Source organism: Coregonus clupeaformis, chromosome 8 (assembly GCF_020615455.1).
Source record: "Coregonus clupeaformis isolate EN_2021a chromosome 8, ASM2061545v1, whole genome shotgun sequence".
In the NCBI taxonomy this organism is placed as follows: Eukaryota; Metazoa; Chordata; class Actinopteri; order Salmoniformes; family Salmonidae; genus Coregonus; species Coregonus clupeaformis.
The window spans coordinates 37,199,257-37,217,470 of record NC_059199.1 but is presented as its reverse complement, the minus strand read 5'-3'; the positions used below and the strand labels follow the sequence as shown (position 1 = coordinate 37,217,470).

At 42.8% G+C, this 18,214-nt stretch overlaps 1 protein-coding gene across 4 annotated transcripts in view; it reads left to right on the top strand.

The window, feature by feature from the left end:
- Positions 1-18,214, top strand: part of LOC121571948 (trafficking protein particle complex subunit 9) — a 322,870-nt gene that overhangs the window by 63,473 nt on the left and 241,183 nt on the right. For all 4 annotated transcript variants that reach the window (XM_041883749.2, XM_041883745.2, XM_041883747.2 and 1 more), the window contains 2 exons: positions 4,138-4,223; positions 17,426-17,552. In XM_041883749.2, the coding sequence (XP_041739683.1) occupies positions 4,138-4,223; positions 17,426-17,552 (213 nt within the window). The remainder of the gene's footprint in view (positions 1-4,137; positions 4,224-17,425; positions 17,553-18,214) is intronic.

Below are 18,214 nucleotides of genomic sequence, written 5' to 3'. Positions count from 1 at the left end.
GTGTGATTTGCGAAGCAACGGTTTACTGGGCTGTCGACAGTCTTAAGTGGCCCCTGGGCAAATGGCCCACAAAGAGAAAGAGAGCGAGGGGGAGAGAGAAAGAGAGAGGGAGAGAGACAGGGAGAGGGAGACAGAGACCAAGAGGGCGAGACCCAGAGAAGCTAGAGAGGAGCTGGGTAGTACCAACTGGCTGTTGGTAGTTGGAACATTTAGGAAGCCGTTTGAATATTAAGGGGGCTTCAACTTCAAAACTGTTCATTTGTGTGTGTGGGTATCTGGGGGGGAGGGGAGGATGGGAGGAGGGATATAAACTAAATGAGTAGCAGAGAGAGGGAGCGATAACTGAATGGGTAATATACCTCCTCTGTCTCATTAGGTGCGCAATGAGCCTCAATCATGATCTGTTTCAACACTTGAAACAGACCACACCCTACTCTGCCAGAGCTGGTTCTCACAGCACAGCAGCAGTATAGTGAACTCAGAAACGGTCTCAAAACAACTCCTCATTAATGTACTGCTTATGAATGTGTTATGTATAGGTTATGAATGGATTATGAAGTCCTGAAGTAAGTACCCTTCAAATAAAATGTTACCTTAATTACTTGTAGTTTCATGAAACTCACAAATCTCAAAGCTTTAGACGTTGATTCCTCTGTTAGTTTATGCAACAGAGAGACCTATTTTATGTGATGGTGTGGTTGTGCTCCTCACATTAGAGCACTAAAGCATTCTCTCTGCTCCGGGATACTATGTGATGAGGCAATGACACCAGCAGGCCTCATTTTAACTGGACCGGAGTTCCACTACTGGAAAATGGGACGTTTCTAGACCTAGGTTCAAATACTTCCGCTGGACTTGATTAAGCTTGCTTGCTTCAATGAGCCAATAGAACAGTTGCAAAAGTGCAAACCCTGCCAATCTGGCACGCAAGGCAGGCTAAAGCAAACGCTCAAAGTATTAAAACAAATATTCCAAATAGTATTTGAACCCAGGTTTGCCTACGACTACTGAAAAATGTTTGATTTCCAAACGATGCCAACAGGCTTACTCTACTGGTAATCTAGAGACTACTACTCAAGGTTTGTCGAAGCAGTGTTTGATGTAATTTCACCAGGAAACAGAGAGTAATGATGAGTCATTCTACATCAGCGTTGATAGTGGATCCTCTGGCTGTGTGTCTGTATGGTGATACTGTCTGTTTGATTCATGGATTGGCTGCTCGGGCGTCCATAACAGGCTGCTGGTAGTCAGATACATGACATCCATAGCAGGCAATGATAGATACAACATTACATCCATAGCAGGCCAGGGTGCCAGATTCACTCACTGTGATCCATCACTGTATGAACGTGGGGATAAGCAGGTGAATCGACTGTGAAAATGTGTTTTGTGTGTGAGGGTGGTTAGGCTCTGTGTCAGAATGCAGGCAACTGTTAGTGTTTGTTTGCCCCCTGCTAACACGCTGACCCACTGTGTGTGTGTGTGTGTGTCCCTGCAGGGTAAATGTTTCAGGGATTGTAACTGCAGGGATTCACACACAGAGGGAATAACTGCAAGGTGAAAAGCGAGGTAGAAAAACTACTAGCGAATTTATTTACAAAGCGATGATGAATCAGTGTGCAAACTGTTAGTAGAGGTTAGATCCATATATCTACACACACACACGATCCCTGAAACGTTTCCCCTGCAGGGACACTCACACAGAGGGAATAACTACATTAAATGGAATCTGTACTGTCGCTTTAATATAAAATCTCTGGAAATAAGATTCCAGTACAACAACTCACACTCTACTAAGCCTTTTATTGCTTTTCATTCACACTATCAAAGCTTCAGCACTTGTAACAAGCTGGCTGGGTATGTTGAGGCCAGGGTTGGGGTCAATACCATTTCAATTCAAGATGAAGAGGCAGAAAGAAAGACTGAACATTTGTGTCTTTTTCAGTTTGCTCGTCTATTTGTGCACCTTGGTTGAAAAGCAAGGTAGTAAAACTACTACTAACGTATTTATTTACAAAGCGATGATGAATCAGTGTGCAAACTGTTAGCCGGTTGTGTTTAAGACTGGAGCAGAGCAGAGCAGAGGAAGTAGAGGCTTGATCCATATATCCACACACACACACACAAGCCTCCCTTCGCACCTAGCATTTCACACACACACACACACACACACACACACACACACACACACACACACACACACACACACACACACACACACACACACACACACACACACACACACACACACTGTATAAATGGTGGTATGGTTATGTTCTAATACTTCAGTGTCCTCCTCCAGATTTGCTCTATTTCACACGCATGTTTTATGCTCCATTGCCCAGGCGAGCCGGCCATCGTAAGGATGCATTATTCAACACAGCATATTACTGGGGCTGAAAGTCTTACAGCGATGTGTGTGCCCTGTGTCAGCATTCAGTAGAACCAACACATCATCTGCAGTGCCTGTTTTGTTCTGTTCCGGTCGCTCCAACAGGGTCCTCTTTGGCGATGACCAGGAGCGGCAAGGAGTGGAATGTTAGCTAATGAGACTGGTACTCAGGCTAGCAACACTCCACCACATGATTAATATTCACACTGAGGTTCTGAAGTGCTGAACCTTCCTGCTCTCTCTTTAATCTGGAATGAATGAATGGCCAGGAGCCTCTAAGTACAGAGGGAGGCTAGGGTGCGTCCCAAATGGACCTTAGTCCCTTTATATTGCTCTACTTTTGACCAGGGCCCCATAGGGAAGAAGTGTAATGTGAAGGGAATAGGGTGCCATTTGGGACACACATTTGAGATGGTTGCAGCTCAGCTCTCCTCAACTCTTTGAGGCATGTTTTTATGTAATTGGCTCTGTGAGGAGGATACCTGAGAGGCAGACCTGGGGTTGTGAGAAAGGCTCATTTTACCATTTTATATTATATAGATACCCTTCTTCCTGCTTCTCTTTCTTCCTACTTTGGACTAAAGTTTTAATTTCCCAAGGTGCACGCCGGTAGTTTACTGTCCATAAATCCTCTTAACCCACCAAGTCCCGGGCTCAGAGAATGGAGATGGAAGTGTGTGCGTGTGTGTTGTTCGGGGCTTAGGCTCAGCCAAGTCCTCTAGTGGGACAGTTTAATGCATTTAGAGATTGAAAATGTAGAAATGGAAATGGAAGACTGTAGTGTGTTTGGTAACAGAGCTGTTTCCCACCTGTCTCCATCTCAGAATCCCTCCTCCACTGCCAAATGACACTGCTACTGGAAGTCTATGGGAACAGCTAGCATGTCATTGCACGAACGTTGCCAACACTGCTGAAAAAAACCCTAGGGGAAACACTGCACATGCTTTGCTTAATCATCTCCTAAGTCTTCTAATAGTAATATAATATAATCCGGTCATCATTACAGTATGCACTTGGTTGCCTTGTTTTGTCAACTGCCTGACGCTGAACCCTGAAACAGATCCTTTACATCCTCCTGAGCAGCTCTCACCAACAACACTTTAACTGGTTTTTAGTTGCCTCAAGTCAAATGTTACTGCATGGCTAATGGAATATGAAATTAAATGTACAAATTTGCTGAGAGCCAACAGCTCAATCTATATATTTTTTTGTTTATTTGCGGTTTATTGGCTTTCATAAAGTAATTAACTATGAACTTGTCTGTCTGTGCGTGAGGCACATTGAGGTAATTATTTTTATCAAACAGGATGGTTTTAATTGCAATTGAAATACTCTGGCATATTGAAAATATAACTATAGACTTAACAATCCATATTTAACGTTTCACATTATTTCCACATCCCTGAATTCTATTCTAATCTATTACTCACATACCCACATAATTATAATGATATATTTGTAAGGTATTTTCTGACTTTAATGAACAGATAGAGGATGACAGTCGAGAAAGATAGAGATTATGTCAAAGGGCAGTAGGCCGGATTCAAACCTACTATATGCTGACACCACAGTCATGAGTGCCGGAGGCTGTAGCTTAGACCGCTAGATCAACCTAGGCCACACATACCCACATAATTGAACTCATATTTGTCTGTGTGTTGCATGTACATTTGTTGCTCAGACATGTAATGCATCAGTTTCTCCTGGTCTGAGATTCACTGTAATGTATTCTTTTAACTCCTCAGAGTTCCAGTGGGTCCAGGGAGATGTGTGTGAGGTCCAGTTGATGGTCTACAACCCCATGCCCTTTGAACTCCGCGTGGAGCACATGGTGAGTGAAGCATTACTTCTGGATACTACAACAACGCCACAACTTAGTAAACGTCCCTGAGAAGAAGTTGTCAGGGCCTCTCGGGGTAAAATAAACGACCCTCATCACATTACATCAGGGGCAAGCCATTCAACTGTGAAAATGTCTTATTAGTTATATTTGATGACCTCATTCAAGTCTAGCTAAAAGCCCTGTTCTGACACTTTCATGCAGTAATGATGGTACAGGACAGGACCAGAACAAACTGAGCCGTCCTTCTCCCTTAACACTAAGTGTACTGGAACAATGTAGGGGGAGTGAACCCATGTGGTGCTATTACGGTTTATAGTTCTGATGCTAGCTATCCTCACTGTCAGTCTCTAATAAGGTAAGTGCGAGGAAATGCCCATTCACTCCTCTCCTTTTTCTTATTCACTTTTCGCTCTCTCTCACGGATGCTTGCACTCACAGTCACACACACTTTTTTTGTCTTTCTTGATATCTCTGTGTGGTTCAAGCTCTTTCTCTCAGGATCACACATGCGTTTGATTGTTTTTCTTTCACCTTTATTTAACCGGGTAAGCCAGTTGAGAACAAGTTCTCATTTACAACTGCGACCTGGCCAAGATAAAGCAAAGCAGTGCGATAAAAACAACAACACAGAGTTACATATGGGGTAAACAAAACATACAAACAGAAAATATATATACAGTGTGTGCGAATGTAGTAAGTTATGGAGGTAAGGCAATAAATAGGCCATAGTGCAAAATAGTTACAATTTCGTATTAACACTGGAATGATAGATGTGCAAAAGATGATGAGCAAATAGAGATACTGGGGTGCAAATTAGCAAAATAAATAACAAAATGGGGATGAGGTAGTTGGGTGGGCTAATTTCAGAATGGCTGTGTACAGGTGCAGTGATCGGTAAGCTGCTCTGACAACTGATGCTTAAAGTTAGTGAGGGAGATAAGAGTCTCCAGCTTCAGAGATTTTTGCAGTTCGTTCCAGTCATTGGCAGCAGAGAACTGGAAGGAATGGCGGCCAAAGGAGGTGTTGGCTTTGGGGATGACCAGTGAGATATACCTGCTGGAGCGCAGACTACGGGTGGGTGTTGCTATGGTGACCAGTGAGCTAAGGTAAGTCGGGGATTTGCCTAGCAGTGATTTATAGATGACCTGTAGCCAGTGGGTTTGGCGAAGAATATGTATTGAGGGCCAGCCAACGAGCGTACAGGTCAATGTTGGGTAGTATATGGGGCTTTGGTGACAAAACGGATGGCACTGTGATAGACTACATCCAATTTGCTGAGTAGAGTATTGGAGGCTATTTTGTAAATGACATCGCCAAAGTCAAGGATCGGTAGGATAGTCAGTTTTACGAGGGCATGTTTGGCAGCATGAGTGAAGGAGGCTTTGTTGCGAAATAGGAAGCCGATTCTAGATCTAACTTTTGATTGGAGATGCTTAATGTGAGTCTGGAAGGAGAGTTTACAGTCTAACCAGACACCTAGGTATTTGTAGTTGTCCACATACTCTAGGTCAGACCCGCCGAGAGTAGTGATTCTAGTCGGGTGGGCGGGTGCAAGCAGCGTTCGGTTGAAGAGCATGCATTTAGTTTTACTAGTGTTTAAGAGCAGTTGGAGGCTACGGAAGGAGTGTTGTATGGCATTGAAGCTCGTTTGGAGGTTTGTTAACACAGTGTCCAATGACGGGCCAGATGTATATTGTTGAATCAAACCGCTTTGCTACTCGATGATGGAAGTGTTTGTTTACGGATGCACTGATGTGGCACAGACTGCATTGAGATGCACAACAATCATCTGCCTCTGTCTGTCTGTCAACACACACACACACAACAGCCAAACTGTACCGTCACGAGGCGCTGCTCACTGTGTGCCTGAAACTGATGCAGCCCTTAATTGGACACTAGAGCACAAATGGCCATGGAAAGGCATGTGCGTGTGTTTAATGTCTGACTGTGCACAATGACAGGAGCCCCAGCGCCTGTCGTGCCCGAGGTGTTGCTGTATGTACCTGGACGGGTAATTATCAACCTCTGGCATGTCGGAGCAGAATGAAGTGTGTGTGTGTTTAAAACACGTGTTTTGAAGCGCCAGGAGAGTGGAAGGTCAAACGGCGATGAGGGATTATTTTATTTGCTGTCGAGGGGGTCCTAAAACTGTCACTGAGCCAGCGAAGAGACACACACATACACGCACACACACACATATATCATTAGCCACTGACTCCCCACCTGCGGATGGATAGATGGAAGCACAGATGGAGACAGAGACCCCTCCTGTTCTACTTCCATGGCAGCTGGCAGCCTTAGGTGTTAGGTGGTACAGTACAGGTGGCATGCAGGGTGACTCGGCATAATCACAAACTATGGTGTTCATCATGACCTGACCCGACCTGACTTGACTTGAGTTCACACAGTATTTTTTATTTTCAGTACTTTAGCTGCGCTTGATTGAGTATTCCTGGCACAATGGAACCAACGGAATAGTCCCAAAAGTGCAAACCACGTCCATCTGTCACTCCAGGCAGGCTCAGTCAGACTATGAAAGTCTTTGAAAGAAATCCAATAGTATTTGAACCCAGGTCTGTTGATGGCAGTGACAGACAGGCTTCTGAGTGTCCCTCGCCCAATGCAGGGACCATGGACAGATGGAGGGGATAGATGGACAGATGGAGAGATGGAGGGTATAGATGGAGAGATGGAGGGTATAGATGGAGAGATGGAGGGGATAGATGGAGAGATGGAGGGGATAGATGGAGAGATGGAGGGGATAGATGGAGAGATGGAGGGGATAGATGGAGAGATTGAGGGGATAGATGGAGGGGAGAGATGGAGAGATGGAGGGGAGAGATGGAGAGATGGAGGGGAGAGATGGACAGATGGAGGGGATAGATGGAGAAATGAAGGGGATAGATGGAGAGATGGAGGGGAGAGATGGAGGGGATAGATGGAGGGACAGATGGACAGATGGAGGGGATAGATGAACAGATGGAGGGGATAGATGGAGAGATGGAGGGGAGAGATGGATAGATGGAGAGGATAGATGGAGAGATGGAGGGGAGAGATGGAGGAGATAGATGGAGAGATGGAGGGGATAGATGGAGAGATGGAAAGGGAGATATACAGTACCAGTCAAAAGTTTGGACACCTACTCATTCAAGGGTTTTTCTTTATTTTTACTATTTTCTACATTGTAGAATAATAGTGAAGACATCAAAACTATGAAATAACACATATGGAATCATGTAGTAACCAAAAAAGTTAAACAAATATAAATATATTTTATATTTGAGATTCTTCAAAGTAGCCTCCCTTTGCCTTGATGACAGCTTTGCACACTCTTGGCATTCTCCTAACCAGCTTCTTGTTAAAAGTTAATTTGTGGAATTTATTTCCTTCTTAATGCGTTTGAGCCAATCAGTTGTGTTGTGACAAGGTAGGGTTGGTATACAGAAGATAGCCCTATTTGGTAAAAGACCAAGTCCATATTATGGCAAGAACAGCTCAAATAAGCACAGAGAAATGACAGTCCATCATTACTTTAAGACCTGGAGGTCAGTCAATACGGAAAATGTCAAGAACTTTGAAAGTTTCTTCAAGTGCAGTTGCAAAAACCATCAAGCGCTATGAGGAAACCCTAGACTGAGGTCCTGAGCGCTCTGGAGTAGGTTTTCATCAAGGATCTCTCTGTACTTTGCTCCGTTCATCTTTCTCTCGATCCTGACTAGTCTCCCAGTCCCTGCCACTGAAAAACATCCCCACAGTGTGATGCTGCCACCACCATGCTTCACCGTAGGGATGGTGCCAGGTTCCCTCCAGACATGACACTTGGCATTCAGGCCAAAGGTTTCAATCTTGGTTTTATAAGACCAGAGAACCTTGTTTCTCATGGTCAGAGTCCTTTAGGTGCCTTTTGGCAAACTCCAAGCGGGCTGTCATGTACCTTTTACTGGGGAGTGGCTTCCGTCTGGCTGCTCTACCATAAAGGCCTGATTGGTGGAGTGCTGCAGAGTTGGTTGACCTTCTGGAAGGTTCTCCCATCTCCAAAGAGGAACTCAGGAGCTCTGTCAGAGTGACCATCAGGTTCTTGGTCACCTCACCTGACCAAGACCCTTCTCCCCCGATTGTTTAGTTTGGCCGGGCGGCCAACTCTAGGAAGAGTCTTGGTGGTTCCAAACTTCTTCTATTTAAGAATGATGGAGGCCACTGTGCTCTTGGGGACCGTCAATGCTGCAGGTAATGTTTCGGTACCTTTCCCCAGATCTGTGCCTCAACACAATCCTGTCTCGGAGCTCTACGGACAATTCCTTCGACCTCATGGCTTGGTTTTTGCAATGTCAACTCTGGGACCTTATATAGACAGGTGTGTACCTTTCCAAATTATGTCCAATCAATTGAATCTACCACAGGTGGACTCAAATCAAGTTGTAGAAACATTTCAAGGATGATCAATGGAAACAGGATGCACCTGAGCTCTATTTCGAGTCTCATAGCAAATGGTCTGAATACTTATGTAAATAAGGGATTCATTTTTTATATTTGATCAATTTGCAAAAATGTCTAAAAACCTGTTTTCGCTTTGTCATTATGGGATATTGTGTGTAGATAGATTTTTTATTTTATCCATTTTAGAATAAGGCAGTAACGTAACAACGTGGAAAAAGTCAAGGGGTCTGAATAGTTTCCGAAGGCACGTAAAGTAACTTCTGCCTCTGCCTTTAATTGATGGATACAAACTTGAAACCACTGATCAAGACAATTTAGCCCACAGGATGAAACTCCTGGACAGCAGTTGCGAGTAGCCTGATTGTTAATTCCATATTGTCCATTTTACTTTGACCTTTCCTTTTTTTAGGATATGTTGTTTGTTAACATGTCAGTGCATTTTTTTTTTAAATTGGGCACCGTTTAGGTTATGCTATTTGATCGGAGAAACCTAATGTAAAAGGTTTGTGTCTCATTACATTGTCATACATTTTATATTCTGCCTGTAGGCTACAGAAAAAGCCACATACTCTTTCTACCATATGTTATATCTGCTATATGATTCATAGATTCGTTATTTTTTTACGGAATGTTGGTGGAGCGCTGCAGCGGTACGTCTCTCCAACAGCACCCTGGAGATGTGCGTTGGAAATGGACAATATAAATATTTTGCATCCTTGCCTTTGACAAAGTGGGCACTGCTTATCACAGGGCGACATAAGCACTCACCTAAAAAAACCATATGCCACTGGTTGAGAGAAGTTGTCATTGTTTTGGGGCATGACATAAGTATTTGATCACCTACCAACCAGTAAGAATTCCGGCTCTCACAGACCTGTTAGTTTTTCTTTAAGAAGCCCTCCTGTTCTCCACTCATTACCTGTATTAACTGCACCTGTTTGAACTCGTTACCTGTATAAAAGACACCTGTCCACACACTCAATCAAACAGACTCCAACCTCTTCACAATGGCCAAGACCAGAGAGCTGTGTAAGGACATCAGGGATAAAATTGTAGACCTGCACAAGGCTTGGATGGGCTACAGGACAATAGGCAAGCAGCTTGGTGAGAAGGCAACTACTGTTGGCACAATTATTAGAAAATGGAAGAAGTTCAAGATAACGGTCAATCACCCTCGGTCTGGGGCTCCATGCAAGATCTCACCTCGTGGGGCATCAATGATCATGAGGAAGGTGAGGGATCAGCTCAGAACTACACAGCAGGACCTGGTCAATGACCTGAAGAGAGCTGGGACCACAGTCTCAAAGAAAACCATTAGTAACACACTACGCCGTCATGGATTAAAATCCTGCAGCGCACGCATGGTCCCCCTGCTCAAGCCAGCGCATGTCCAGGCCCAACTGAAGTTTGCCAATGACCATCTGGATGATCCAGAGGAGGAATGGGAGAAGGTCATGTGGTCTGATGAGACAAAAATAGAGCTTTTTGGTCTAAACTCCACTCGCCATGTTTGGAGGAAGAAGAAGGATGAGTACAACCCCAAGAACACCATCCCAACCGTGAAGCATGGAGGTGGAAACATCATTCTTTGGGGATGCTTTTCTGCAAAGGGGACAGGACGACTGCACCAAATATTAAGTTCTGCTTTTCTGATGTATCAAATACTTATGTCATGCAATAAAATGCTAATTACTTAAAAATCATACAATGTGATTTTCTGGATTTTTGTTTTAGATTCCGTCGCTCACAGTTGAAGTGTACCTATGATAAAAATTACAGACCTCTACATGCTTTGTATGTAGGAAAACCTGCAAAATCGGCAGTGTATCAAATACTTGTTCTCCCCACTCTATGTGGTTATTTACCTGAGGGGGAAATTAAATTGTTTGTAAACTTGTAGAGATCTCTTAGTTATTTGATTGTGAGTATAGCTAAAAGTAGTATAATTTGGTGTTAATGACACCTTACATTTTAGCCTTCTTTTGAAGTTCTGTAAGGCTCAAACTATTATGATGGATGTAGATCATTTAGTGGGCAAAATGAAAAACTAGAATGAATCATCCATATTTGAGAGACTGCTGCTCAGACTAGCCAATGTGTTCTGTGTCTGGCTGGACCTCTCCACAGAGTGAGGTCTCTAGGCTAGACAAACACATTCTGAAGGAAAGGTTACTGTAAATGATTATGAAGTGACTTTGTCCCTGTCAGAGCTGGCTCATTAGTGTCTGACTGTCTGTGAATATTGTTTACTAGATTGCTTTTTTACTCTGCAATTGATTAATCAATTTACTGTGCCATCACATTCCAGTATTAATCACTGCATCGTAATGGAGAAGGAAATGAAAGTATTATAAATAAATATACTTGATGCAGTGATGATGGGAGAACTATCAGGCTAACTAACTACGCACGCACACACACACTTGAAACTTGAAACACACACACACACCAGACTGATGATCGTAACAATAGCGAGCCGGGCTAATTAACCTTTTCAAGAATGGATGCAAATGAGTTATTTCCAATAGGTTAACTTTGATATTTGTTTTTCCAGTAAAGGGGTGTAATCTTTATTCTCTCTCTAAAGTAGCTAGAGGCATAGCTTTATAAATCACTATCACGCCACCACAGAGGCTCTCTGTGACTGTAGACACACACACACACACACACACACACACACACACACACACACACACACCAACCTCCCTAGTGAGGTAGTGTCTGCAGTTTGATAAAATGATGTCACCCAGCCAGCCTGATGACCAGTGACTAGATGTGATGGGAATTTGACCACCAGTATAACTGATAAAGATGTTACACTAGCATATTCCTCTCTGAGATAGTCGAACCTCTCCATCTCCCCTACACATTTCCAATCTCTCCTCCTCCGGAAGAGCAGACAGCCTTCAATTTACACTGTTTCCTTGTGTGTGTGTGTGTTTCCAGTTTCCTCCTCGCTCTCTCACGGTGAGAACAAGAGCAATTTTCTCTGTGGGAGATGGCGGTGCCTGCTGGGGCTGATCTCATTTCCAGGATATCAGGGCTAGATTAGGATGATGGATTACAGGGAACACTGGGAACTACTCCCACCAACCCTACCTCCCACCACAGCACTGTGGTACTGGGACCAGAGACAACCTCCCTCCCACCAGTTCACTGGGAGGCTGAGTTTCAATACTCTTAAGTGGTTTCCTGTCCTATCCTTTAACAGTGTTTCCCAACTCCGGTCATCCAGTATCCCCAACAGTACACATTTTTGCTGTAGCCCTAGACAAACACACCTCATTCAACTTGTCAGGGGCTTGATGACTAGTTGACAAGTAGAATCAGGTGTGCTTGTCCGGGGCCACATGTTGGGTCTACTCGAGGACAGGAGTTGGGAAACACTGCTTTAGGATATCGTGGCTAGATTAGATTAAGATGATTGATTACAGGGAACTCTGGAAACTACTGTGTGGCTGGGTTTCAATACTCATAAAAGTTGCTTCCTCTCCTCCTCTCCATTCCTTCATGTGCAGTTCTGATGGGAACATTACAGGGAACAATGGAAACAACTGCCACCCATTACGGCACTGGGACAATTATGGGGTTTCTCTCATCATGTCACATTAGAACAGTGGAATCTGATTCATTAGATCCACTTGATTTTGTTTAAAAGCTAATTTAACTTTAATCAAGTCAGTTGTGACACTACGTTACATTGACAGGTGTCTGTGTGGTATTTTATGATCATTTTAGTTCAGAGCGACTTAGAAGTCCTGCTGTTCCCATTGAACCGTTGCCTCATGCTCAGTCTCCATTTGTGTTTAATTAATAGGGTCCAGATTTTTAAGTAGAATCATTTGACACTCTTTGATAACATGGTATCAAGTCATTTTAATGAAGCTCCACTGATAGCATACATTTTAATGAACAACTGCGTATCTCATTAAGATTAATTAAGCTAAATAAGTTATGCACTTGTGAGTATAGTCACTTATTTTTTATTATATATTTTTTTATTTTTTGGGCGTGGGGGTAGATCAGCTTTAATATTGCAGATAGATTGTGGCTTCCGTCAATGTAATTGTCTGCATAATTTCCAATCCCCCAAATATTTATATACAGTGGGGAAAAAAAGTATTTAGTCAGCCACCAATTGGGCAAGTTCTCCCACTTAAAAAGATGAGAGGCCTGTAATTTTCATCATAGGTACACGTCAACTATGACAGACAAATTGAGATTTTTTTTCTCCAGAAAATCACATTGTAGGATTTTTAATGAATTTATTTGCAAATTATGGTGGAAAATAAGTATTTGGTCACCTACAAACAAGCAAGATTTCTGGCTCTCACAGACCTGTAACTTCTTCTTTAAGAGGCTCCTCTGTCTTCCACTCGTTACCTGTATTAATGGCACCTGTTTGAACTTGTTATCAGTATAAAAGACACCTGTCCACAACCTCAAACAGTCACACTCCAAACTCCACTATGGCCAAGACCAAAGAGCTGTCAAAGGACACCAGAAACAAAATTGTATACCTGCACCAGGCTGGGAAGACTGAATCTGCAATAGGTAAGCAGCCTGGTTTGAAGAAATCAACTGTGGGAGCAATTATTAGGAAATGGAAGACATACAAGACCACTGATAATCTCCCTCGATCTGGGGCTCCACGCAAGATCTCACCCCGTGGGGTCAAAATGATCACAAGAACGGTGAGCAAAAATCCCAGAACCACACGGGGGGACCTAGTGAATGACCTGCAGAGAGCTGGGACCAAATTAACAAAGCCTACCATCAGTAACACACTACGCCGCCAGGGACTCAAATCCTGCAGTGCCAGACGTGTCCCCCTGCTTAAGCCAGTACATGTCCAGGCCCGTCTGAAGTTTGCTAGAGTGCATTTGGATGATCCAGAAGAGGATTGGGAGAATGTCATATGGTCAAATGAAACCAAAATAGAACTTTTTGGTAAAAACTCAACTTGTCGTGTTTGGAGGACAAAGAATGCTGAGTTGCATCCAAAGAACACCATACCTACTGTGAAGCATGGGGGTGGAAACATCATGCTTTGGGGCTGTTTTTCTGCAAAGGGACCAGGACGACTGATCCGTGTAAAGGAAATAATGAATGGGGCCATGTATCGTGAGATTTTGAGTGAAAACCTCCTTCCATCAGCAAGGGCATTGAAGATGAAACGTGGCTGGGTCTTTCAGCATGACAATGATCCCAAACACACCGCCCGGGCAACGAAGGGGTGGCTTCGTAAGAAGCATTTCAAGGTCCTGGAGTGGCCTAGCCAGTCTCCAGATCTCAACCCCATAGAAAATCTTTGGAGGGGAGTTGAAAGTCCGTGTTGCCCAGCGACAGCCCCAAAACATCACTGCTGTAGAGGAGATCTGCATGGAGGAATGGGCCAAAATACCAGCAACAGTGTGTGAAAACCTTGTGAAGACTTACAGAAAACGTTTGACCTGTGTCATTGCCAACAAAGGGTATATAACAAAGTATTGAGAAACTTTTGTTATTGACCAAATACTTATTTTCCACCATAATTTGCAAATAAATTCATAAAAAATCCTACAATGTGATTTTCTGGATTTTTTTTCTTCTCATTTTGTCTGTCATAGTTGACGTGTACCTATGATGAACAATACAGGCCTCTCTCATCTTTTTAAGTGGGAGAACATGCACAATTGGTGGCTGACTAAATACTTTTTTCCCCCACTGTATATAGTACCAGTGAAAAGTTTGGACACACCTACTCATTCAAGGGTTTTTCTTTATTTTTACTATTTTCTACATTGTAGAATAATAGTGAAGACATCAAAACTATGAAATAACACATATGGAATCATGTAGTAACCAAAAAAGTGTTAAACAAATCAAAATATATTTTATTTTTGAGGTTCTTCAAACAGCCACCCTTTGCCTTGATGACAGCTTTGCACACTCTTGGCATTCACTCAACCAGCTTCACCTGGAATGCTTTTCCAACAACAAGGACACCTGTTAATTGAAATGCATTCCAGGTGACTACCTCATGAAGCTGGTTGAGAGAAAGCCAAGAGTGTGCAAAGCTGTCATCAAGGCAGAGGGTGGCTATTTGAAGAATCTCAAATATAACATATATTTTGATTTGTTTAACACATTTTTGGTTACTACATGATTCCATATGTGTTATTTCATGGTTTTGATGTCTTCACTATTATTCTACAATGTAAAAAATAAAGAAAAACCCTTGAATGATTAGGTGTGTCCAAACCTTTGACTGAGACTGTATATACATATTATTATTTATAATATAATTTTCCCCTTTTATTATTTTCCTTCTTTATTATTTAACCCCTAACCTTACCACCCCTCCCCTAGTTGGAGTAAACTAATGGACAACAACACTTAGGCTTCTACTTCTACTACATCTTACGGACACAGTATATTTTACCATAGTTATCTTTTGTTTGTTTTTAGTCCCGTCCATCAGCTCTACTCAACCCCTCCCATCTATCTCTGAACATCATCCAGTTTTGATTTCTATTTGCGATATATCTTTCAAATGTGCTGTTTCACAAAAGTTCTGAACCTTTCTATTCTCATAGGTTCTACATATTGTAAATTAAAGAAAAACATTTTTGCTAAGTGTATTATTATATTATTGATCAATTGACTATTACTTTTTAAATCACCCAGCAGTTATCTCCAGGTATGTGTTGCAATTCTTCAGCCATTCCTGAACCTGCGACCAAAAACAAGCTACATATGGACAGTACCAAAACAAATGATCTAATGATTTTGACATGCGTTTTTTTATGATTCTGTCTCTTCGCAGCAAAATCTGCAGAACTAGGATGGTTGTATCCCCCAAATACAGTTGAAGTCGGAAGTTTACATACACCTTAACCAAATACATTTAAACTCAGTTGTTCACAATTCCTGACATTTAATCCTAGTAAAAATTCCCTGTCTTAGGTCAGTTAGGATCACCACTTTATTTTAAGAATGTGAAATGTCAGAATATTATTAGAGAGAATTATTTCTTTCAGCTTTTATGTCTTTCATCACATTCCCAGTGGGTCAGAAGTTTACATACACTCAATTAGTATTTGGTAGCATTGCCTTTAAATTGTTTAACTTGGTCAAACATTTCAGGTAGCCTTCCACAAGCTTCCCACAATAAGTTGGGTGAAATTTGGCCCATTCCTCCTGACAGAGCTGGTGTAACTGAGTCAGGTTTGTAGGCCTCCTTGCTCGCACATGCTTTTTCAGTTCTGCCCACAAATGTTCTATAGGATTGAGGTCAGGGCTTTGTGATGGCCACGCCAATACCTTGACTTTGTTGCCCTTAAGCCATTTTGCCACAACTTTGGAAGTATGCTTGGGTTCATTGTCCATTTGGAAGACCCATTTGCGACCAAGCTTTAACTTCATTACTGATGTCTTGAGATGTTGCGTCAATATATCCACATAATTTTCCTTCCTCGTGATGCCATCTATTTTGTGAAGTGCACCAGTCCCTCCTTCAGCAAAGTACCCCCACAGCATGATGCTTGAAATAAACATGCGAACAGTGAGGAATCACCCCAGAACTACACGGGAGGATCTTGTCAATGATCTCAAGGCAGCTGGGACCATAGTCACCAAGAAAACAATTGGTAACACACTATGCCGTGAAGGACTGAAATCCTGCAGCGCCCGCAAGGTCCCCCTGCTCAAGAAAGCACATATACAGGCCTTTCTGAAGTTTGCCAATGAACATCTGAATGATTCAGAGGAGAACTGGGTGAAAGTGTTGTGGTCAGATGAGACCAAAATCGAGCTCTTTGGCATCAAATCAACTCGCCGTGTTTGGAGGAGGAGGAATGCTGCCTATGGCCCCAAGAACACCATCCCCACCGTCAAACATGGAGGTGGAAACATTATGCTTTGGGGGTGTTTTTCTGCTAAGGGGACAGGACAACTTCACCGCATCAAAGGGACGATGGAGGGGGCCATGTACCGTCAAATCTTGCGTGAGAACCTCCTTCCCTCAGCCAGGGCATTGAAAATGGGTAGTGGATGGGTATTCCAGCATGACAATGACCCAAAACACACGGCCAAGGCAACAAAGGAGTGGCTCAAGAAGAAGCACATTAAGGTCCTGGAGTGGCCTAGCCAGTCTCCAGACCTTAATCCCACAGAAAATCTGTGGAGGGAGCTGAAGGTTTGAGTTGCCAAACATCAGGCTCGAAACCTTAATGACTTGGAGAAGATCTGCAAAGAGGAGTGGGACAATATCCCTCCTGAGATGTGTGCAAACCTGGTGGCCAACTACAAGAAACGTCTGACCTCTGATTGCCAACAAGGGTTTTGCCACCAAGTACTAAGTCATGTTTTGCAGAGGGGTCAAATACTTATTTCCCTCATTAAAATGCAAATCATTTTATAAAATTTTTGACATGCGTTTTTTGGATTTTGTTGTTGTTATTCTGTCTCTCACTGTTCAAATAAACCTACCATTACAATTATAGACTGATCATGTCTTTGTCAGTGGGCAAACGTACAAAATCAGCAGGGGATCAAATATTTTTTTCCCTCACAGTAAGTGTATGTAAACTTCCGACTTCAGCTGTATATAACATTCTATTGGTTGCAAGAATATTGTATAGTAATTTTAATTGAAAAACTTTAAGTATAGTCACTATTAGTTTTGTTATGAATTATGCTCAAAAGTAACCTGATTTATAGCGTCATTCTGCTGGCTGATCTGGCGTCCTCTGTCCCTCCGTCCTGTCCAGGGTTTGCTGACGTCGGGCGTGGAGTTTGAGTCCCTGCCTGCTGCCCTGTCTCTACCTGCGGAGTCTGGGCTCTACCCTGTCACCCTGGTTGGGGTCCCACGCACCGCAGGCAACATCACTGTCAACGGTGAGTCTAGCACAACTTCACCCTTACAAAATATGAACACTCCTTACACAGGAAAGGGCATCATTGAAATGGAAATGGCTTCCTCCCTGACAACTTACTTTTACGAAATACGAAGATAGCCTATTAATAACCGTTCTTTTGATTAAATTATCAGTCATTTTGGGTCAAATCATGTGCAGATCTTTCACTAAAATGTAAAAACATTGATGTGTGACGACCGACAGACACAGGCAGACAGACAGACCCTCATGTTCTCTGCCTCCATTTTAAAACAGGTTAAAGGAGGACAAGAGACATGTCAATTAATCTCAACTCTGTTAACCTCAGTAGCGTGGGATATTAGGATAGCTTTAATTCCTATGATCTACATAGTCATTTAGTCTTAATCTTGCACAACAGTAATTGCCTGTAATTTTGTCACCATGGTTAAGACAAGTGGCTTGATTATCTTTCTCCAGAGGATGTGGTGGGGGTTAATAGGGTGTGTGTGTGTGTGTGTGTGTGCACGTGTGGTTAATAGAGGAGGGTGACAGATAGTCTTGTAAACCTTTGTGATGCCACAGCAGGAGCCCCAACTCTAAACCAAACCAAGACTCACAGCTCTGTTTTTCCCATTTATATTAGATGAATAAGTTAGACCCTTATTCTTTTGAACAGAGGAT